We start from the raw sequence: 23,541 nt of genomic DNA, 5'->3' as shown, positions 1-23,541 counted from the left end.
GATACTCGAACTCCGGTTCCTTCTCCCTTCCCTTTTCTCTTCTTCTAATATTCTATCTAAACCATTTTAATGTCCTTGAACTTGCTTCCTTATCGTGAGAACTTAATTCAGAATTTTCATTCTTGCGTGTTGCATCTAGAGCTATGTATACTAGAGTTATACAAATAAAAGTTCTCTTCACAGGCACCGAAAATCCTGTGCCTGTGTTGCCCTATACTTCATCTAGACTGATCCTATCGAAATTCAAAAAACCTCTGTCATTGGTAGAGTCACAACAAAAGCAAACGAATCTTGAGATTTCAACATGGCTACACCAGCAATCCCAGATGGATGGGCTGTGCGGGCAAAATCCTTACAGTGTCACTCAGCGGGAATCATGAGAAGGCTAAATGATGCTCATGTATAGAAATTTTTACGATATGCTGTGCTACAAGTGACTGACTACCCAACAGCCTCAACATGAATACCTAAGCTGTATAGACAGGTTGTATTTGAACCCCAATTACTTTAAACCTCCAAAACCACAAAGTCAACCAGAGGAATGGAGGATGATGCGTTAAAGTATTGATGAGTGCGCATGGAAGCTTGATCATAAGCCCCGCTGATGAGTGATATAAAGTGGTCATGGCGGTGTATACTGGGAGGGAGATTGGAGGACACCAGAAACTCTGTGACTGGCCTGGATACAGCACCTTGAGGCATCAAAGTGGGGTTGGGGTGCAGGCCCCATAAGGTGAATGCCTGGGGCGCCTTGGAAGCAGCCGCAGGGGATAAGGTGTGACGATGGGCGTGAAAAATGCTTAAAGAAGCAATGTGGCTTGGCTCAGAGAGGCGAGCACCAAATTGCCCTTTTGATCCTGCAAATTCCCAGCAGTAGGAGATAGGAGCGCCGTTGAGTACATGGGAGGGGGGAACGGACGTGTCCTTTGTGCACCAGATGTACTGGAGAAGACTGTTTTGTTTGACCTGGTAAGTTGGGGAGGTGAATGTCTTTATGTGCCGAGCGCCATCAGCCCACAGAGCCACATTTCTAGGCTGAGCTCCCTCAAGGAGGGTGAAGAGGCTCTGAACGTGCACTTCAGTAGCTTCAAGACGGGAAGAGATTTTTTTTTTTTTTTTGTAATCACTATAGTTTATTTCAAAACTACTTAAAGGGTGCCATGACGTGTTCCCCGTACTTTACATCACCTGTACTTAACTACTCTACGAGTCTGTATCCAGCTGACGAGGTCGAAAGCTATAAGAACAGAAAAAGAAAAGGAAACAAGAGACTGTTCGAATCTGTATACAAGTACACTAAGATAAGCAAAGAAACAGAATCGTTCATAGACGAGATAAAAGAAAATCAACCTTCTCCTACCCCTTTTCAACACCGCCTGCGACACATCATTTATATCCCACATGTTCCAATGTCTTACGAACTCAATCGACTCGTGCAAGAAGATTGGTCCTTTGAGTGGAGGAAGCCTTTGCTTCTTCCTCCTTTTGTTCTCTTCCTCTCTAGCCAACTCTAATTCTCTCCTGTATGCCGGCCAGCTCTCATCTGCGTGTCGTGGAAGTTCCGGAGGTTTGAAACTGAACACTTGGGGATTGTCCTGGAGGAAGAGGATGAGACCTCGTATCGTAGTGATTCCGTCCAAGTCGTAATGGTTAATCTGCCTCACAAATAGAGGACAGACCATAAGAAGATGTTGCCGCGTCTCAGGTGACCGAAGATTGCATTGGCATGCTTTGTAAGGTTTGTTGGGGAAGAACCTCACTCTGTATTCCCCTATCGGTGCATGATTGCACATGACTCGCATGAGACGGGCGAAAAGCGGCGAATTGTTGGCAGCCTTGACTCCTTGATATGTCTGGAACCATGGACCGCCTTGAAGGTGACTTGGAAGTACTTCGTTGCCTTCCTTGTCAGTGATGTCATACCAGCTGTTACCTTTGAAACAAGACTTGATATGATAAGATGACTTTTGAACCTGCGAGCGGACCGAAGGTCCTGAGCGCGTTCCTATACCATCCGAGGACGGCATGTGTGGTGGCGGCTTACTTAATGAGTTCCCGAGTCCTGAGCGTGTTCCTATACTCTCCGAAGAGAGCATGTGTGGTGGCGGCACGTTGAATCCTTGCGAGCGGACTAAAAGTCCAAAGCGCGTTCCTATACCATCCAAAGACGGCATGTGTGGTGGCGGCTCGCTCGGTGTGCAGACTCCTTGTTGGAAACCGGTTTGCCATAAGTGAATGGCGTCTCGCGTAGTTTTCTGCCTCGTGTAATGGTAAGAGGCAGATTGAGGGAAAGAAAGAGAGCGCTCTGTAAACGTCCTTGTGGTCTCTGCTGAATAGTATGCTCTTTGAGCCAACGGCTGTAACATTCCCGAGTCTTCTGTATAAGTACCCGGAGCCATGGCCCACGATTTGTTAAAGCCTCACACTTCAATATCGACCTCTGGGAAGTCTGTGGCGATCGCGTCGAAGGCTAAGGATACAGCAATGGAAAGCTGTGATCCGAGCGGTTTGGAGTTAGTTGACATCAAGTTCTTGACGATCAACTGGGACGTAGTGTAAAGGACAACCTTGGAAATAGGCCATCCCTTTTGGAGCTTCTTGTGCGCTTTGATTAATGCCAGAAATGTAGACCATCCGACAATTGTTTCATTGTTGACCCGCCTTCTGGCGGCCCTCGTTTTAGATGTTATGGCTTGTCCTTTGAAGACTGTGACAAGCGCAATATGCGAGTGAGTTCGATGCGGTATAGGTACGCTCGGGTCGAACTTGTGTTTGACGCCTGCTGTAAACAGATGCAAGGCGTTCAGTTCCGTTACGGGAGCAAGGTTCAGGTTGCTGTGGTATTCGTCTCTGTCTTTGGATTCTTTGGCATGAGCACGAATTTGACTTTGTCTGGATGTCGGTCCACAAGCCGATGTCCAGGTTTGATGTGTTCAGAGAGTGTTAGAATAAGAGTGAGAGTCGATAGGCGTCGAACTCTGTCAGTGGAAGCTAACGGTTCCAGTAGATGTTGTTAAACCACTAGTATTGAGGTCTAACTCGACAAGGAACTACTTGTCGAGTCAAGATACTTATGTATACTACTACAAAACGATTTGAAATCAAAGAAGTAATGGCTATGACATATGTATGATGTAATGCATGACGACAAAATGACATCATCAATGACGTCATATGGAAAGTGATAGAACAACTATTAATAGTCCAAATTGATCCGAGGATTTACCACTGCTAACAGAGAGGGCGTCGAAGATCTCTGAGGAAGGGTTGTCGATCACCAAGTCCAGTGGAGACTTGATGACTTTGCGGATCGTCTTGGACTTGCGTTCCAAGGTGTTGGGGTGTAGGGTAGATCCTTTGGCTTTTTGCCGCTCTAATAATGAAAGAACGGGATGGTGCGGGTGAAGCGTGTTGATGCGGATGACCGATCTCTCAAACAGCTTCTTGAGTTGGAGGTGGAGAGGCATGAGACCAGCCACAGCCGACATGGCTCCCATAGGAGAAGTTCTGAATGCGCCTGTGATCCAGCGCGCTCCTTGGTTGTGTGTGAGACGGAGCATCTTGATGTTAGTTTTAAAAGCTCTCGTTCCCGGTTTGTACCAACAGCGTAGTCCAAAAGTCGCTATTGGCTGGATGCACGATATGTAGAGGAGGCGCTTTTGTTTAGGCGTCAATCCTCGGTTGGAGTTTCCAAGCGACTTCATACAGCGCACTGCAGAAACCGACTTGGTGGAATAGAATTTAACGTGATCGCGAAAGGTCAAATTGCGATCAAACATGATTCCAAGATATCTCCACACGTCTTTGGGGACGCATGGAGACTCTCGGGTAAAGGGGGCCACACCCAAATTGATGCTAGGGTTTGGCGAGTTTTTGTTACGGGCGGAGTCCGCAAAATTGAATAATTCCGTCTTTGTATGTTCCATAATCAGGCTGAAGTCCTTGAGAATGGAAGTCATTTGGGCATACGCCTCTTTTAGAGTATCGTGAGTATCCATTCTACAATCCCCCGTAGCAACAAGAAGTCCATCGTCTACAACAGAAAGAAAAGAGATTAAAGGAAAATGAATACGGTCCTCCTCGTCTTTGACCCACTTGTCCAGTAAATGAAAACATGGCGCTATATACAGGGCAGAGAGTATAGGCGACAGTGCGCTACCTTGTCCGACTCCTACATTACTATCGAATAGAGGAGAAGTAATATTGTCTATGGAATATTGCGTTTTTCTTCCTACTAAATAGTCAGAAAAAAAAGAAACTACACTAGCCGAAAATCCAAAATGTTTGAAAATTTTTGAAAGAACGTTATGATTTAAAGAAGGAAAGAATTGTGCTACGTCAAAAGCCAAAACTGAAGCCACCTTTTTCTTTGCCCACGCCGTACGAACATGATGTGTTAGTGCGACTGCTGCATCCTCTACCGATCTTTGGATTATACCTCCTGTTTGACAAGGATGAATGACACCAGCTTCAATAGTCTCGAACTGAAGCCTCCGTGCGATCATTTTTTCAATGAGTTTCCCCATCGTATTGAGTAAGACGATAGGCCTGAACGATTTGGCCTTGTCGTATGACTGTTTGCCCGGTTTCGGAATGATCACCGAAATGGACTGTTTGAAGTGTTGAGGCCAATACCCCGTATCAAAACAGGCATTAGCTATCTTCGTGACAAATTGGCAGACTGTGTCATCTGTCGCAAATCGCTTCCACAATCTCCAGGAGACGTGATCTGGCCCAGGCGCCGTGTTCTTGGCACAATTCTTGAGCACATCGTGAAATTCTTGAACAGAGAACTTCACCCATTCTCTCTCCTCAAATTCTTCTAATTCTTTATACATGCTGCTCATATCCACCTCTCTATTATCCACCGCATTGTACGTATTGTGAAGGGTTTTGAACAACTTTTCTTCATTGTTACACGAGTTTCCCTCACTGTCTAGGATCGCCTCCACCGCCGGCAACTTCCTTTCTCTAGTCCACGGCATCAAATCCCATGGTCTCTTTCTGTCACTTGCCATATTATGAATCTGTTTGTCAAAATATTGACAGGATATCTTTGACGCATACCCAGACTTCTCTGTTGAGATAGTGGGTTTCAGACTCAATGCGTTCACAGATTGCGACAAGGACCACAGGTTTCTCGAATTCTGTGTTCCTTGCAATGTTCATGCACCGTTTAAGAGCGCTAGAGCGGAAAATCAATACAAGGCCAGAAAATTCCCTGAGTCCCCTACACATGAAAGGCGGCGTCAAGACATTACGCATGACGTCGTTGACTACTGGAGAATCGGTTTCATGGAGCCGAGCGACAAAGAATGTTACAGCGGTAACAATTTCCTTACGCTGTACAACAACACGGATTACAATGAGAGAGTCGCTCTCCTCCCTAGCCATATCAACATGGGTCTGTGGCTTTGCAACTATGGCGGAGTCACTATCGTGAACGATCCCCGTTTGTGCGCATGCTTTGTGCGCGCCGCCACCAAACACGCCCCAATCGACGAGTTCCGGCAATGGTTCTTGAAGAGTGTTCAGCTTTCAGACTGTCATGGGTGCAGGAACGCGCCAGAAACACGGGATCATATCCTTATCCTCAACGAGTGTCCGTGGTACGTATGGCGCTCTAATCATTATAATGGAGGGATCGAGACAGTTGAAGGTCTGATCTACTTCTTATGCGATAACCCTCAAGCGTTTTCGTTCGAACATATGATGGAACCGCGTTACTTACAGAAAGATTGACTAGAATATCGGGAGAAGGTCTACCGATCATGTGATATTGATAATGAGATAAGAGAAAAGAAAGGTATGCGTCCTATAGTGGGGCCCTTATTCTATCATGAAACACAAGAAGGTCGTCAGTTAGAAGTGTCTTTATTTAAGTCTCTAGTAGTGTACTTGTATACGAATGGAACTCTCTGTTCCTCTTTCTGTTTCTTTACTTTTGTTGTCCCGGGATTTGTAATTATATAGGCGGAACGGGGTCTTTGACCCCCTGATGCAACCGGTCTGCGGTCGGGCACCGGTCAATAAATTCTGATTTAAACAAAAAAAAAAAAAAAAAAAAACGATATGCTCCGCTTTTGGGGTGCCAGTAAATCAGGATCAAGGATTCGCTTATGAAAGTTAAGACGTGCTCTATTTCGTGTGTGCCGTAAATCAGGACGGGCAAAGGATTTGCTCACGAAATTTACAATTTGTTCTACTTTGGGCAAGCTGTAAGACGGACCAAGGATTCATTCATGGAATCTGCAATTTGTTCTGCTTCGGGTGCGCTGCAAATTGGGATTCGCTTGTGAAATTTACAATTTGCTCTACTTTAGGAGTGCCATAAGACAGACGGAGGATTTGCTGCCCAAGGATTCGCCTATGAAATTTAGATTTGCTCCACTTCTGGTGGTGCCGTAAATCAGGACTGCAAGCATTTTGCAAGCCAAGTGTCAAAAACCGCTCAGGCTGGTAACAAGTCAGGATTGGTTTGCTCATGAAACACTCAGTACCATTTGCGTCATGCTTGGGGTATGCTCTGGGTTCGCCAGGCATCTTCTCACAACCTCTATATTTGAATAATACACATGTATTATGTAAACATTATGCAAATGTTACCGTAAATTTAATTTACATAGTACATACAGTATGTAATATGTTTTACATATTTAAACTTTATGCAAACAAAAGTCTTGAATTGAGCTTTATTGCATTTTTGATTTACATATGTTTTAAATAGTACACATGTATTATTAAAATAATATTTACGGTAATGTTTGCATAAAGTTTGCATAATACATGTGTACTATTCAAATATAAAGGTTGTGTCTGCTGGGGAATGACTTGATCTGGTGGGTGATATAAATGCTTGAGTGCTTCGCTTGTCTCGAGCACTCACAATGGATGCCTCAGGTTATCTGGAATCCTTTCAACCTTATCTGCTTGGAAATGCCCTGGACAATCCAGTTACGGAGTCATCCCCTTCTCCGTTCCACAGCCTCATGCATTTTCAAAGCCAGGATAGCTCTATGGCGGCGGCAAGGGCCAATGCCTCTGTATTAAGGCTGGCACTGGGGGATATCCAGAGGTCCATTAATGTGCGTAGCTGATCTCTTTGGTACGTGCTGACAGCAAGAACCATTGTGTTCTCAGAAGAATGGCCGTGTGGTGGAGGGGGTCAAGGCCCAACAGCGCTCCGCTCATTATTTTCTCCAGCATCTGCGGGGCATTCAGGTAAGTGTTTCCTCTTTGTCATCAGGTTAGTGGCGCTGAAAGGATCAGGGCATCTGTGATGACCAGCGGAGCTTGATTGGGCTGTGCACCATTGTCATTGGGCTCTGCGAAGGCCAAGATTTGGAGGAGGTTGCCTTTGATCTCTACGAGGGGTATGGACTGGTGGGTGACTTAGCTCCATTGAAGTTGCGCATCCAATTTGAATTTTCTAGCTGGATTCGAAACTTAAGGACATTTTCAAGGCTTTAGTCACCCTCAACCATGAATCTCAAGTCATAGCAGCTGAAATACGAGTGCAGTAATACTTCTTTTTTATGCTTGCAGTGGCTGACAGATCATGGTTGACCAGATGCTGGGCCAACGGCAACTCCGGTTGGCCAGGAGGGTTGAGGCAAGCACATTGGCATCCTTGAAGGCTTTGAATGAGTGCGCTCCCGCCTATACTGTATGTTCGCCAGTACTAGTAACCAGCAGTAGCTGCTTGATTAATTGATGGGCCCTGTTTATAAACTGGTGTATGGCAGGGGATTCTGTGCAACAATTTAGAGCTTGCCATTCTAACTGAGATTATTTGTGATTCTCAAACCCATCCAGCATAAGCAAATGGCCCGCGTTGTGACGAGCAAGAGGAGGTGCGGCTGGAGCACTGCCGCTTGAATCAGCTGGCTGACGATTTTCCTCTTCGATTTTCGACTTTCAATTCTTTTGTATTAGTCAGGTGGTGTTTCGTCCGCTGCAACAAAATCCACCCTTTGAATGGGCTGCTGGTTCAATTAGACAGATATTCACCCATGAGTGGAAAATAAAGAATGCTGGCTGGATATCCGACACCTTCCTCCTCATATCCCCATATGAACACATGGACCTTGGATCAGTGATGCAGGAAAAGCCGATTCTGTGGCCTTTCTCACGCTCCCAAGATTTTTCTTTTGTCCCCGGCCATTTGTACTACAGGCGATTTCTTCCGTCTGTGCTACTCAATCTCAATCAAGCGCTGGGCCATTTTGCCCTAGCTAGGACGGATTATGCAGATACCTCTAGTGTCGAAATCTTTCAGGCAATTCCACTCGTAAAGATGGGCTTATTTTCCCTCTGATTGGGTCTATCTGACAGTCAGCTGTGCAGTGACAATGAGGAAATTGTTCACCTTTGTTTTGAGCGTGTCTGTGAGGCTGCTAGTTTACCGTTTCCATTGAAAACTACTTAGATTAATCAGAGCCTTGGAATATGTGTGGGTGAATTAAGGGATGGATTGCGATTTGTGCGATTGTTTGCTGATCCTGGATCCCTGCATATCTCGCCAGATCACGGGACTATTTTTTGTCACGTGGTATTATGCTGCCACCTCAGACCTGCTGTCTGCACTTCTCCCTCTCCCTGCCATTGCGACTGTGTCCCTTTGGTTTCTCCGTCTGTGCGGCTGGTATATGGCATCACCCTGCCCAATCAGTTTAGCAGTTCTGGTGGACCACTGTGACTCTTTTCGCAGCCTTCCAATACGCTTGGACACCAATTCGGTGGGTTAGGAGCTGCTGGTTTTATTACAGACTAACTGACCCCCTCAAATAGGTAGAAAATGGGGGAGTAGATGGGGACTCCAGCCTTCCCCCCCCCCTCATCCGTCAACAAGCATCATCCCCAGCCGCCCAAGCAAAAAATGCAGGGGGATGGGGCTGGGGTTAGCAGCGCATCCTGGTCGCGCAAAATGCAAAAAGCGGAGGCCTCGACCATCTTCCCCGCGCCCATCCCTGAAGCCGAGCCAGCGATTAAGCCCCCTCTTTCTAGGAATGTGCCGCGCCGGCGCCGTGAACAAGCCAAAAAGAGGGCCTTTCGTGAGCAGCATGGCCGGTGCGCCCTGCCTCGAGTGCGCAAAAAAATATCCACCATGGTATCGGCAGAGAGCTTCCCCTTTAGCGTGTCAAATAGCTTGGTCGAGGGGCTCCAGCTGGGGGGCTACCAACCTCTTAGCGGGAAACAAATGGAGAAAGAGATGGGGGAGATGGTGAAGAGGATGAGATCGGCGTATGATAGAACCTTGGACACACCTGCTGAAGATGTCCTGGGCGATTTGAAGGGGATGGGCTATCGTGTCGCTTCCTGGGATGGTGAGTTGATGCCAGCTCCCTCTGTCCAACGCTGAATTCATCTCTTTTCCACTTGCCGCTCTGAGATTCAGGGCTGGAATTTCTACACTTGTTTGATCTTTCTACCTGCTGGAGCAGCCTGGGCCTGTTAGGTTTGCAAGAAAGCCACAGGCGGGCGCTGCTCGATTTGTAGCGCTGCCAGGAGCTCAGTAGGTTGCACTAGGGTGTGTCGGTGGCTCTTTCCCGGCTCCCTGCATGGTAATGGGCGCTGTCTTGTGGACTGGGGGTGGAATTCGGAGCTCTGTGCAGCAGTCCATGTGCTTTGGATGATTTGATTTGGTAGGTTGAGCTGACCATAGTTGGCCATTTTCTGCTTCGATTTCTGGTGTTTTTTTTGGAAGAGTCGTGAGAAGCATGGCGCAATCAACTCAGCAGCCCCTGCTTGACGGGACTCAAATCACGGGCAATTTTACCTCTGGATTAGCATTAGGCCTCGTTGGGAATGGTTGCGCATGCAGGAGCGCAAAGGAATGGCTCTCATTTAAGCCGGCAGAGTAGCTGAATGTCCGGAAGCTCCTGACATGGCAGGAACCCTCAAATCAGACGAATTGGCGGCAGTGGGGCCAAATTTTGCGATACATACAGGGTGCACCTGCTGGTTACTGCAGAAAGTCGCTGATAAGCAGCACTCAGCTAACACATTCATTGGTTCTAACATGGGCTAAATTCTATCTGAAGGACCCGGGGTCAAATTTTCGGGTGAAGCGCATGGGGCATCTAGCTGTCGTCCTCAGGGAATGGCAGTGCTGTGACTCACCCATCAATCTGCCTCATCGCCCGCCTCATAGCCATCGTCATTGGTCCCACCCCCATCCTCAAAGTTGCCCACTCCTTGGGCTTCATCCGCATTGCTCTCGCTGCCATTGTCCTCCACCCCCAATGCATTGCTGTCCCAGCCTTTGGTGCTGCTGTCAGAGCTCGTATCCTCCTTCTCCCACTTGCCGGCGAAAAACCCGCTGCTTTTGTTCATTCCACGGCACGGAGATGCTGCTCGACCTCCTGCGGCTTTTGCTCTAGTCCTTGGTTTGCGTGCTTTGAGCTGATCCCTCATGCTGCGATTGGCGGATTGCTCTTCCGGCAAAGGTCAGTGGCGGGCTCACACAGCGCGTGGGGTGCTTACCTTTGACCCCTGACCTGTCTTCTTCCACCATGCTGTCCGCTGCTGGATGGCGTATGGGATGGGGGTGGAGGAATGAATGCAAGAGCGCAGGGGCAGCCGTGTTGACCGCTGTTTGGCTTACATGTTTCCAATGATTCTCGACGCTCACTTCAGTGTCGGGGCTCGGAACTGGGGACCATCAATCTGTGGGTTTCTCAGCCTACCCTCAGGCTGGTAATCAGTGCCATTTCCATTCAGCGACTCAGCTTTGCCAGATTTCCAATGCCGTCCGCTGTCATCCCGCCGAGTTTCTTTACCGGCGCATCATCCCCCGCTGTTTCTCCCCCAACACTTCGCTTTAACAGTGTCCCACCTGCTGAAAACTCCTGACGGCGCTTGCCAGTGGTAGCAAAAGGATCGCCGCCGCTGACCATCTTTCACTTGAATCACCAAACGCTCACCCGACGCATTGCCGACCAGCTTTTCTGCTGAATCCATGGAATCGTTTTCTTGTTCACCAGCAAGAAACCAGCTGGCCCCCTTTTCCGTCATGCAGACCCAGCAGTCACCCTTCCTCTGCTTATGCTCCAATCGGTGACCTGACTTGATAGCTGGGGCATTTTTTACTGAGGGCTATCTGGTTGCTCTTGGGCAAAAAGCCAGCGCCTTTATTCCCAGCGTAGGTGGGGCACTGCTCACCGCATTTTCTTAACAGCATGAAGGTCGATTCTCAGCCCCATGGGCTTCAATTTGCTAGCAATTGAGCTCCATTCTAACACCGTGGATCTGTTTCCCTCAGGATCGACCGGCTCCATCCCTGGCATCATGCGTGCGTTCGCTGAATTCATCAAATCCTACCTCACCAAAAACTCACGGGTAGCCAGGCACAATTTTGGCGCACAATATCTCAGCGCAGAATTGTCCAGGGTAAAAGTTCGCTTCTGTCAACCACCGCATGTGCTAGAATCATGTGAACAGCAAGCTCAGCCAATCGACTGTCCAAGACTTTGATTTCCGCCAGCTATTTCCAGCCTTCAATTTCGACTAGCTCAAAGCTCCCATTCAGTTTTCGTCCCCGAGAATTCACCACTTAACCACCGTTTCGAAGTTGACTGCTTCGAATTTTCTACTCAAGAGAATCACAGGAGTGACTGGCACGAATAATTGGCACTAATTCCATTTCCAGCACAATTTCTGGCCTGAATTGGTTATCCAAGTCCACGCCGCCTAGATGATTTCAACCCGGTGAGTGAATGGACCAATCAACAATTGCTTATTTCCGGTAGAATCAATAGACAAATAGCACAGCCGACTCACGATTCACGATTCAAAAGGTTGATGTGATTTTTGATTCGCAGTAGAATCAGGCGATTGCTCGGCCCCTCGACTTCATCAAATTTTTTGCATGCTGTGACTTTAGTCACAACTAGGCTTCAATAAGACAGCTGGCTTATTGATGCAGTTTCCGGTATAATTGGTTAGAAATTTTTTAAAAACACTTCGGATATATATTCAATAAGTCAGCGGATTTATTGAAGTAGTTTCAAATAAATGATCAAGATAGGGCTTCAATAATTCAGGTGCATTATTATAATCAAATTTTGAAATTATTTGTTTACAAAGGTGCTTGATAAGTCTTTGATACTTACTCAATAAGACAAGTATACAATTATTCACGTATTGTGATATTAGTCACATTACGGTCACAATAGTTCCGCTGACTTATTTGGATTCAATGCTTGATATTTATTCAATATTAATTCAATAAGACATGTGTCTTATTGTTGCTCCGGCCCAGTGTAATGGAACTCACAACCTCAATATTTGAATAATAAATATGTATTATTAAAACATTATGCAAACATTACCGTAAATAGAATTTAAATAATACATGTGCATTATGTAAAACATATCTAAACTGTATGCAAACAAAATGTATAAAATTAACATTATTGAATACATTTTTTGCATATGTTTTACTTAGTACACATGTATTATGGAAATCCAATATATGGTAATATTTGCATAATGTTTACATAAGTACATGTATCTTATTTAAATATAGAGGTTGTGACTGGTTGATGAGCATCCACGGGTGCTTATATATACTCACAAACATTTGGAAATATTTAATCCAAAGTTGCGTACTGACATCATCAAGCATCGTGACATATCACTCATCACACTTTACCTCATCAGCAAAACATCATTTTTCTTAATTCTACTTGGAATTACTTAATGACAGGTTAAGACTATAAAGAAGTTTCAGGAGTCCAAGAACACCCTTGTTACTTAAATGGTTCTTAGTAATATAGCTCAAAGATAAGAATAAGAAAACAAAGAACCATAAAAAATTAAAAGTAGCTGACCTTGTCAACAAATCAAAGGATGTTTAAAAGAACTAGAATCTTTCAACAGAAGCTTAGAGTTAAATCAAGATCATCAACTTTTTCGAGTGTAAACAATTTTATGTTCACTATAAAATATGTTTAGAGAGACATTACATTATATGCTCTGTTCTACTGCCTGTAAAATTTCAGAAAAATCACGACAAATCTTAGAATATTAAAAGAACATAAGGTTATATGTATGCTTTTGTCGGAAAACATACCAGTTATGGAGATACAGAAAAACATAACAAGAATGCCATGTTTTCTACTGGTTCCTGTGCCGATTTTCATGTTTTAAAAGTGTAACTATATGTATTCAAGGCTCAGGAATTCGAATCTGGTTTTAGATCTATTATCCGATCAATATTTGAGGAGCTATAGCGCAATCTTGTGTTTATCATATGTTAAATGTGCCATATCTCAATAGGCTTTCATCCAATAAAGAATCTAATTAGATATTCAAACTCCCCGACCTCGAAGATATAGGAATGCACTTTTAGATCATCAAATTCTATGCAGAAATGACCCGAAAATATCTCCTACCTATGATTTGAGGAACTTTGACTCGAAAATCCCAAGTCCAGCAGTCACATGATGTCATGTGACATGTTGAACTTCTGTTTCGAGCACAACGTTGATTCTTCTTCATCACCACCATCACTTGTGGTTGTGGGCCGCAGCTGTGCCCGGCAGATACGAGTCCTTTTTTGGGTGCACATGACACCGAAACAGTATTTGTCTGTACGTATAAAACCACCTGCCCTAAATTTGTTCGGCATATATCATATATTTGTTTACCTTTATTTGTACATCGCCTCTTTCTCTGCTATTGATACAATGTAAATAACAAGTAAATATTACAAATTTTCAAGACATCGGAAAGCTATAGACTGGGTGATTTATTAGACCTCTTAACGGGTACAGGCTCGTTGCTAGATTCACTACATGAGTGTCTGGCATCGGAGGCACGGGGATGGAGGTTGCGAGGTAGTTGGGTCAAGGAAGGAATGAGTACAGCTTCATGGAGCCAATGATGCCAGAAATTTTTAGGTGGAAGAGGAGACGGTTATAGTACCACGGCGTGCGGTTCCTCATCGACCACTGTATCGCGTAAAATTTCAATAGCTTTTATATTAGACTCTGTACTCACACTAATCACTCGTAGTGGAATGCCCATCAAACATCCTCACGTGACAAAAGATTATTAGCCCTGAATACATTGGATGACGATGGTTCAGGAACTTTTGTTGACCGCAGATAGTACGTTTGAAATTAACCAAGAGAGATGTCAAGAAGCCTGCAGGTGCCGAATACAAGCTCTGTGCCAACACCTGTGAGCCGACCGCAGACAAAGTCATTCTACATACTGACGTGCCTATAGCGAGGTGACGCGGTCAACGCAGATGGATCGCTCAAGGATGCCTCGGAAATAATCTGGGTACACGATCCCGATGACGATGAGACGGTAGTATTAACAGCAGGAGATGAGCCGTCGCGTGCTACGGGCTCTGAGTTATGATGTGGTGGTACGATCCCAGTGAGTTTTGGTCTCTGTACAGTCCTACTTGTTGCTCACGCTGGATTAGCAGGGCGAAGCAGTTAATGCGGATGGAACACTGAAGGATGCTTCGGAGATGACTTGGATGTATGATCCAGACGACAACGACATGATTCCTGCGGCACCTGCTGATGGACCTAGCCATGGAATTGTATCCAACAGTGCTAGCTCAGACAGTAAGAGGGCAAACAAGCGAAAGAAGGTGGATGTCAATATGTTTCTGGACATTGAGGCTGCTGTGAATGTAAGCAGCGACGAAAGTGATGAAGAAAGTGATGGTATGTTGCCGACGTCTTTACAGGCGTAACATTATTAACGTGAACTCTTACAGCTGCTTTCATCGACGACGCAGACAGAGAAGTAAACTGTGCACAGCCGGACATTGTGCCTCCTATGAATCTTTCAGATGCCATGGAAGCGGATCCCGATTTCATTGACTCGTTGATGGCAAAATACGTAGAAAAACATTCTGGAAGGCAGGAAGTGATTTCGACGCCGTCTTTGTTGGCTTGGCGAACGTGGTAGGTACCAGTATCCGTAAGAAAACAACGGATTTCAAAGTATGAGACTGATATCATTTATAGGTCGGGGTAGAAGCAGTTGCAGTGTTTCGTATCCTTCGTAGATGTCAAGAAGGATACTGCATTAACCACAATGCTCCCCGTTCCACGTTTTTCCAGTCACATATGCAAGGTCGTATTTTTGTAGAAGCCATGACGCTTGAGGACGTAAGATTCATATGCAAAGGCATAGCGGGTGTGCGTACAAGCGGAATCGACGAAGAGCCAGTCGACCATGAGACTGCTATTGAATTCTTGAGGAGCGTTCCAGTGTCTGACAGTTTGACAATAGGGCGTTGGGTGCGATTGTCTCGAGCACCCTACAAAAACGACTTGGTTTCGTCTCGGGAGTTCATGGTCAACGTAACACTGTGGACGTTGTAGCTGTACCCAGGTTGCACTACGTCAAAGCGGCGAAAAGGCGAAAAAGGGAACAACGGCCATCTCAAGCACTTTTCAATCCAGTAAAATGTGCAAACACATTTGGTCGCAAATCAGTCACAACCGTCTTTGCATCCGACGGAGTTGACGTAGTGGGTCATGTTTTTCGTAACCACCAGTATGACAGAGCTGGTTATGTCGTGCTCAAGGACTTGCCGCAAGGACATTATACACCCGTCGATCGTGCTTCCCGAGCCAAATATATCCTGTTCAACAATTGTGTTGCGGTATCTGTTTCCGACCTTCATACTTCAATGAAGGTCCTGGAAAATAGATCACTCAGACGTTCTGATAAAGTCCGTGTATTGGATGGCGTGTTTCGAGGCATGGTCGGGACCGTGGAGGACGTTCATTTGCATCATCTCAGTGTGATACTCCCGAATACAGTGTTCGATGGATTGTTGGAGGTACCGATAGAGTCTGTTACTCGTTCGTTTGCTCTGGGTGACCACGTTCTTGTTAACACCGGGGAGAGAAAGGGTGCTCAAGGTTACGTTGTTTCCACAGACAACGGCTGTGATACGATTACCATACAATCTATAAAGCCAGAGGTGACGTATAATGATAGCTGTGTTATCAATTTTTTAGAGTGCTTACCATACAAACCTTATAGGTATACGAAATTGTCGTTTCTGCAGGCGATGTTCAAGAGGTACTGCACGATCTCTCATTTGCGAAGCCAAGGCCTGTCTCCAAGAAGATTCCGAACCAAAGGCAAACAAGCCTCCAAAGATACGTGTCCTCGAATGTTATTCTACAAACAGACCCCTTCAAAGGATACAGCGGTATTATACAATATATCAATGGTGACGGTGTCGCCGATATCAAACTAGACACGTTTAGTGTTACCGGAGTTCAGACAGCTCAACGTCACGTGCTCGAATTGTACTTCATTCTGTGAGTGATCCTTCAATGATAGTTGACAGGAAAACTCAGTCGTGTTAGCATTGATGATCAACGAATGTATCATATAGAAAGCGAGGAGACATACGATTTAGTCACCACAAACTTGAGTGTTCCACTTCAGAATCCGGTATCTTCACCACAACGGCCGTCTACACCGACTGCAGATATCGAGGAAATGCAGGCTTCAGGAGACATAGTATGGTCGCACGAAGAAGGAGAAGGTAGTTGACCTCCTGGGGTTTTACCATACCTTCGTAAGTTGGGTATCAGGCATTCAGTTACATCTATTGACCACTTTTCCGTAGCGGATGGACACTGGATTCGAATTGCACAGGTGCATATGACAAAACTACGGAGAATTGCAGTCACAGTAACCGATGACTGGCACGAGCCCGAGTACCACGGGAGAACGGGCTTCATTAAGGGCGTAAGTGGTAACAAGGTGCAGGTGTATTTGCAATCTACGGTAAAAGGAGGCGCGGGAGAAGATCGGGACTTCTACTACCCCTTTCTTTTGTATGTACCTCCTACCAAAAAACATCAGCTCGTGGTCGTATTGTCAAAAGGAAAAGACCAGGGCTGTGTCCATAACATCGTTAATCACTCTGCTGCACTTTGCGAGTTGGGATCGGCAGCAGGTAGGTACAAATTTGTAAAGGTGAAGGAGATCAGGACAAGCGAGCTTGCTACTTTTTATTAGTTCTTCCATAATTTGTCCCGAAGTATATTGGTTATATCGATTTTTATTTATTTTCAATTGCACAAGTTTCATTTATATATATACATTAATCATCGTGGAGAGGATAACCTGACAATGCTTGCTTTTCATTGTCTGACATACAGTGCCACGGCAGCTGTAGCCCCTGTGCTGTCTACGGTACTTAAATCCAAGGCATTCGACGCCACTGAATCCAATACACAATAGCTGCCTGATGTGATGTCATCATGATACCACCATTCGTTCTCTTTCAACAGAAATCGGGCAGTGAAATGGGCGTTACCGTGATAGATAATGCCTCGCAGTTTGTATCGAACAAGACCTACATCGAATGATAAATCCATAACAACCTTGGGTGAAGATGTATCTACAAACAATACAGAGGGATAGTGTGCTATTTCCACGTTGAGGGGATATCTACACTGGTGGTCATTGACCGAGCAATTGCGACACAATGCATCGAATTCAGGAAGATACGAGCAAAGCAGCGCTTGAGATATCCACAGTTTATCGCGATTCGTCTCCATGCATAACATAGGACACACCAGATGAGAAAGTGAGACGGATTTCCCGCCTGTTCTACATCCACATGACGGACATGCTTGAAATATCTCCCCACAAACCGGCGAACTGCACAAAACACCTAGAACGGCGAATATATCTGTCAAATAAGGTCCCCATTGAAACTCATTGGGGTTGAGCGTGTGACAGGTCAGACGGAAGGCGTCTCGTACATCGACCAGGTCCAATGGAGAACCTACGTGCTCGAGATCACCTATGAGCCTATTGAATAGTGGGGGACCGTTGAGAGGCCACGCCGATCCATTACCAGTCTTTGTTTCATTCCACATGTTGAACAACATGCTCAACAAGGTGTCGTAAGCGCAACTGTTATTGGTCGAATCCCACACCGTACCCCAATGAGGCGTTTCCACCCAAGACAATCCAGAGGTCTGTACGAGAGGTCTTTGTACGTCGATGTCGAAAGGGACAATTTGTCGAACACGGTGTAGGTTATTGTTCGTCGTACGACTATCATCTATATTGTTAGAGGTTTCAAGGATAGAAGAGTGATCCGTCGGGTCTGGCAATTGTGTATCAAGCCTCGAAGGAATGACCTGCCCCATGCCAGATAAGAGGTTGTTATCCACTGTTTGAAGATCTTCTATGGACCCCATTGCCTGGAGATCACGCAACGGAATCGACTTTCGAAAAGACCGTATGAGAGGTACTCGGAAAGTCCCTGCTACGGTAGCTGATAACTTTCCTTCATATCTACGTTTTGTTATTTCGTCCAATATATCCAGTGCTCGTAATTCTTGCCACAGCCAGCCCGTGGCACCTTCAGTAATGTGGCGGGTTTTGAAGTCTTTCAGGATCACAGTTGAAGCCGCGGATGTCCCGCGAGATAGGCAAGTGTAGAACGATTGGTGGCTCCGACAATGAGTTAAATCAACGACATTTGGGGTTCTAGTCTTTCCTTGAGACGCGAAATCGGTCATTGCAAAGTTGGGTAATATAGGTATTTGATATCGGTCAACCGTAACTCTAGTGTCTGTATCTGCTATAGTGCAAGAGAAAACAGAGTTTATAGGCGTGATTGGAACAACGTTGACTGGTAGAGTGCCCAGAATGACTGGCATCGGCGGGTTGACCAGCTTGACGAAGACGACGTCCAGCACTGGCAAGCCATGATGCATTGTTTCTGACCGCCAACCTACGACCTCTGCCTCTTGGCCGTTTGTAACACACAGTTCTGTAGCAATATTTTTTTTTTTTTTTTTTGTTTTTTTGTAATCAATATAGTATATTTCAATACTACCTGTACATCGGGTGTCACGACACGTTCCCACGGCTTACTACACTCGCCAGTTTACAGAGGCCCTAATCAACAGTATTCTACGCAAACGTATCCAGCGCGACTTGGTCAAGCGCTATCGAGAAAAAAGGAAAAAGAAACAAAACAAAAACGAATCGAGACATTGATACATACGTAAGAGGCCCCGGGATAAAACCAAGCAGTCAGGCAATACATCCTACATAATATCGGAACACAAGAGCACTCGCAGTCCCAAGCGGAATCAAACATATCAAATATGAAAGTGAAAAATTGAGGCATACTCGAAGTAACTTTAAATCCTCAGAAAATTGTTTCCTCACCACTACCTTTCTCCCTCCTAAACTGCTACACAACCTTCCCAGTTCTCCTTCAGAATCCACCGACCCAACACGGTGACGGCTGTCTGTCCACCTTAAGTCGAACGCGCGGGGAACTGGCGTTTAAGCCAAGCACGATCGAACCTATCTTTCCAAAACAGGCACACCTTAGCATCCGTCGAGGAATGTGAGTGCTTGTCTGCTGGGCGTTTAGCCGCGGTACAGTTTGCGCATTGGCGCACGTCGGCGCGTTTAGCGTCGACGCAATTGAAATGGTTGGCCTCTGTGTGGGGGCCGGAGCAGAGTGGGCAGCGCGCGCACTTGGTGCGACACTGGTCTGAATGATGGCCGACAGTGAACGGAGCCGGAATGAGGGCGAGCACCCTTGATCTGACAGTTCACTCCACCAACAGAGATGAACTTAGAAATGTAGAGCCGAGCGTTAGAGCCCGACACTGTGTCGTGAATGTCGACCCATGCCCAGCATGAGTCAGAGTGAGGCGAGGCGCGCATGAAGCGCGGCTTGTGTTTGATGAGTTTGGCCAGTGAAGCGCCGACCGGGGATTTATTGAGAGCGTTAGTGAACGCCTCATGTTGTTTGAGCGCCCACTCCTTGGAGGAAGCAGGCACGTGAGGGATATCGACAATCTTCAAATAAGACGTCGACGTGATAGGGGAGTGGCCGATGGGGATATTCGGACTCGGGAAAATGCGCCGAACGTGCTTGAGCACGAAGGAAATTTTGGCAGGGGAGGGGACGCGGGAGGCAGCAATACAAATGCCGTTGCCTTCAACCGAGGCATGTGTGAGAACGACGTCAGACTTGACGTCCTTCTTGAGAAGCTGATTGAGGCTATTAATAACCTCGGGAGTGAAGGAAGCCGCCGTAACCGGGGAGTCAGCGGGCGGTGTCAGGATAATGGCACGGCGCGAAGCGCCGTGTGCAGTGTGCTTGCCTTGTCGTCTCTTGCGAGGCGCCGAAGGAGCGCGGAACGAAACGGGGGAGCGCTAGCAGGGGCAGGCGCGTGCTTCAAACTTGGTGGGGGAAGGGGTTTTGTGGGCGCCTTCCCAGCCGCTGAGAGTGGAGCGGCCGGCTCATCCACTTCCATGAGTGGGGCCGTTGCCGGAGGGGTGACGTCAGAGGAGGGAGCCGGATCGACCCGGACCTTCTTCTTTGGCGGCTTAGAGTTGGCTGATTCAGCGGGTGGCTGTGCGTCCCGCGGATTTACATGAGGAGCAGGTGCGTCAACTGCGGAGGCAGGCGCTTCAACTGCTGGGAGGAGGATACAATGGAGAGTGGGGATTTTCTCCGTGAATACTGTATGGATGCGACTGATATCGTAGACAATGCCTCAAAAATGTCGATAGCGTTGATAATGAGAGTTATAACGGCCTCGACGGATTCTTTGCTGTCCAATTGCTCCTCATCTTCAGGAGAAGCAGGACGGGGGGTTGTGGCATCCTCGTATTCGATAGCCATAGATGAGTCGTCACTGTCGCATACCGAGACGGCAGTGACAGAGGGACCGGAAGAAGAAGACCCCGGCGAGATGGGGCGCTTCTAGGAAAGCACCGAAGCCGAAGGCAACGGTGCGCGAGGAGGGGAAGGGGGACGAGTGGGCACCGGCGGCAGAGGCGTCGGCACACGAGGGGGAGGAGGAGGGACACTGGGCGGAGTGTTGACAGCCGGCGGGGCTGCTCCTATCCCAGAAACTTGGCCAGATGGCCCTTTGACATTACCTTTAGCTAGCGCACTAGCTTCAGCGTTGGCGATGGCGACCGCAGGGGCGATGCCCCGGTTGCGGACAGCGTCCATGATTGCTCTGTTCTCCTGCGAGTCATACCCGAAGGTGGGGAGCGTGATTTGACCTTGGTACTTTGGGTCGAGTAGTACCTCAATGTCGGAGACAGTGAGGCGAGTGGCGGTAGGGTTGGCGGGCGGTGACGGCGCCTGAGACGGGGGACGATACGGGTGTGGCGTGGGGGCCGGGGTAGACTGTTGCTTAGCTTTGCGGGGCATAGCGGACGATGTATTGCTACTACTAGACGACTAGCACTGAGACTTCCAAAAGAGGAAGGTAGTGGTAAGAGGTCAAGGAGCGTTGGTTCTGTAGCAATATTATGTTTGATGAGAACGGGTAACCCATAACACAACCGGAGTTTACCTGGAATCATGCCGGTATTAGTTGCGTAAGTGTTCCAGAGATATCTTTGCATAGATTTTGCGGGCATATGCCGAACGTTTCTCCTGCCCGATGTTGAACAAACTTCTCTATCCAGAGAATAGAAGTCAGCCAGCACAGTATTTGTGTCCGATGCGAAACATAGCACCCCAAGGTCATTTAAACGATCTTTCTGTAAATTTCTGGCAACTATGATTGAAGCCTTGCGGTAAACAGGGTTATGGGCGATGTATGTATCCGCAGAAGTGTTAACGATTCGCGATTTCAGAAATGATATGTCCTGTGCTGTACAGGAAGCTGTTCTCATATTCTGTAACGCGGTCCTAAATAATGCATCCGCTGATCCCGAGTTTATTTGCCGCATGTTCTGTTTCAGTATGACGACTGTCATTACTTGATGCCAGTAAAACAGTCCTAGTGCCGTATTGATTGACCTTTGATCGAGTCTAGCGGATATCGATGGCATTTGACCATACAATGGGTTGCTTGACACTGGCGGTAGTTGTGCAAAATCACCCGAAAAGATGAAGTTTACGCCACCGAAGGGCAAGTCGTGGATGTTATTGATCTCTGCCAACTTCTTACTGATAGAACATAGTTCATGACAAGCGACCATTGACACTTCATCCAAGAAAATGTAGTCAATGCCCCTTATACGGTCTCTTGCTACACTTAAAGACAACGATCGGAGGTTTGAGTCATTATCTGATTTACGTTGATTTATACCAAGCAAGTAATGGTAAGTCGAACCTCCTAACAGCGACGACGTGGATCCGGTTGGCGCAGTTGCAACAAGACGGTGACCTTGACCTCTTGAAGCGAAAAACGCTTTCAATGCTCGTAAAACCTGTGTCTTCCCAGTGCCACCCATGCCTCCCAGATACATCAACAGTTGTTTAGGTGCTACCGACGTAGAGTGATTGGCTACAATAGAAAATGCTCTTTTTTGTTCTGTATTGAGGCCATAATCCGCGATGGTTTGAGATGCAATGACTCTATCAGAAACACGAGGTGGTCTGTAGTTCTCCTGAAAATACGAAGGGGCCAACAGCAACAAAGAATTGGTTACCATCGACGACTGTCCATCCGGCAGATTACTGTCATTGATTAGGCTAGTACGATCTCGTTGAGCCTGTCTCGCTGTCAGAATTTCCTGCCGCTTCATTCAGACCAGTTCCTTCCAATCAACAGCTTGTTCAAAGGGGCTGTATGAGACGGACATGCGACTCATGTCAGAAACCGCTGACACGTTTATTGGCTCCGGTACAGTAACCCAGCCTACAGCACGTATTGCGTCGTCTATCTCCGTTACAAGGGGATTAAACATTGTGTTGTCTTCTGGCGCAAAGTCGTCATCGTCAAAATTTGTATTGATTCCGTTATCAACAACGTCGAGTTCCACGTCTGTAGGTCCCTCATCTGATGTGGCCTGATTCCCAGTTGCACGTTTTCTGCGAGTGGCTTGATAATCGTCGCGAGCGTCGAGGCATTCATACGCCAAGTTGAAATGATCCATTGTTCATTGATGCTGGCTTGGGAACTCGTATGACTCCAATTCTGCGGACCAGGACCGATCACTCGCCGGTTTCAGATCTTCAGGTCTTCTCCAAGGTTTGAACAAAGTCAACATTACACAAGCGAAGTAGTCAGGATCACCCTGGTCCTTTCGTGGGAGGGCGCCTCCTACAAAATTTGGTACTACGTTAATCGTCTTGGAGTTGTCGTATAATACTTGATGGGAGTCTCTCAAAGGGTGGCCGACAGTAAATTGCCTATGCGATGGTGGGAGAGGAGCCGATTCTCTGATTTTGTATCTTTTTGCACACTGTACCCATGTGTACACAGAAACAGCCTCGTATTGGACCGGTCTATATTTGTAATCGTCGGACATGTTGAGACCCGTAATTCCATCCTCTGTTCGGTACAACAGTATGTTATCTCTATTCTCTTGTGAGCCACTTTGTTCCAATGTTCGGTCAGCGTGCCATGTTTCATTGACGAATGTCTGCCACCAGAACGCGACGAAAGTGATGTTTGTGTAGTGGTCCGGAAATCCAAGCAGGTACATGCAGGCCATAGGGCTACCAATCTCCATTTTCGCAGCTAATGAGTTCACCATCTTCAAAATCAGTTTACGAGCATGGCTAGAGGTATCACCCTCTTG

General features: G+C 46.7%; 7 protein-coding genes across 7 annotated transcripts; 2 read left to right on the top strand and 5 right to left on the bottom strand.

The window, feature by feature from the left end:
- Positions 1–1,198: 1,198 nt before the first annotated feature.
- AGABI2DRAFT_143963 (hypothetical protein) lies at positions 1,199–5,773 on the bottom strand (the record flags this gene model as incomplete). Its single annotated transcript, XM_006462281.1, has 8 exons — positions 1,199–1,237; positions 1,419–1,933; positions 2,045–2,259; positions 2,425–2,863; positions 3,227–3,629; positions 4,683–5,027; positions 5,068–5,535; positions 5,732–5,773. 8 exons carry the CDS (start codon positions 5,771–5,773, stop codon positions 1,199–1,201), a joined length of 2,466 nt encoding a protein of 821 aa, XP_006462344.1.
- Positions 5,774–6,887: 1,114 nt separating this feature from the next.
- On the top strand, positions 6,888–9,498 carry AGABI2DRAFT_119206 (hypothetical protein; the record flags this gene model as incomplete). The annotated part of the gene is made up of 10 exons (XM_006462280.1): positions 6,888–7,085; positions 7,141–7,221; positions 7,270–7,383; positions 7,434–7,514; positions 7,571–7,666; positions 8,526–8,644; positions 8,711–8,738; positions 8,791–8,805; positions 8,852–9,326; positions 9,398–9,498. 10 exons carry the CDS (start codon positions 6,888–6,890, stop codon positions 9,496–9,498), a joined length of 1,308 nt encoding a protein of 435 aa, XP_006462343.1.
- A 627-nt stretch (positions 9,499–10,125) lies between these two features.
- Positions 10,126–11,016, bottom strand: AGABI2DRAFT_143960 (hypothetical protein; the record flags this gene model as incomplete). Its single annotated transcript, XM_006462279.1, has 4 exons — positions 10,126–10,436; positions 10,486–10,601; positions 10,634–10,775; positions 10,926–11,016. 4 exons carry the CDS (start codon positions 11,014–11,016, stop codon positions 10,126–10,128), a joined length of 660 nt encoding a protein of 219 aa, XP_006462342.1.
- Positions 11,017–14,139: 3,123 nt separating this feature from the next.
- AGABI2DRAFT_119204 (hypothetical protein) lies at positions 14,140–16,548 on the top strand (the record flags this gene model as incomplete). The annotated part of the gene is made up of 8 exons (XM_006462278.1): positions 14,140–14,187; positions 14,236–14,292; positions 14,336–14,380; positions 14,444–14,690; positions 14,744–14,933; positions 15,265–15,964; positions 16,027–16,310; positions 16,359–16,548. The coding sequence occupies 8 exons, from the start codon at positions 14,140–14,142 to the stop codon at positions 16,546–16,548; spliced, it is 1,761 nt and encodes a 586-aa protein (XP_006462341.1).
- A 596-nt stretch (positions 16,549–17,144) lies between these two features.
- On the bottom strand, positions 17,145–21,741 carry AGABI2DRAFT_72580 (hypothetical protein; the record flags this gene model as incomplete). Its single annotated transcript, XM_006462277.1, has 2 exons — positions 17,145–18,793; positions 21,258–21,741. 2 exons carry the CDS (start codon positions 21,739–21,741, stop codon positions 17,145–17,147), a joined length of 2,133 nt encoding a protein of 710 aa, XP_006462340.1.
- A 93-nt stretch (positions 21,742–21,834) lies between these two features.
- On the bottom strand, positions 21,835–22,449 carry AGABI2DRAFT_72723 (hypothetical protein; the record flags this gene model as incomplete). Its single annotated transcript, XM_006462276.1, has 1 exon — positions 21,835–22,449. A coding segment is annotated over one exon (615 nt), but the record flags the coding sequence as incomplete, so codon positions are not given.
- Positions 22,450–23,184: 735 nt separating this feature from the next.
- AGABI2DRAFT_56620 (hypothetical protein) lies at positions 23,185–23,472 on the bottom strand (the record flags this gene model as incomplete). The annotated part of the gene is made up of 1 exon (XM_006462275.1): positions 23,185–23,472. A coding segment is annotated over one exon (288 nt), but the record flags the coding sequence as incomplete, so codon positions are not given.
- Positions 23,473–23,541: the final 69 nt, after the last annotated feature.

This window comes from Agaricus bisporus, assembly GCF_000300575.1.
Source record: "Agaricus bisporus var. bisporus H97 unplaced genomic scaffold AGABI2scaffold_7, whole genome shotgun sequence".
In the NCBI taxonomy this organism is placed as follows: Eukaryota; Fungi; Basidiomycota; class Agaricomycetes; order Agaricales; family Agaricaceae; genus Agaricus; species Agaricus bisporus.
The sequence above is the reverse complement of the archived record's forward strand: the minus strand, read 5'-3'. Positions and strand labels throughout refer to the sequence as shown.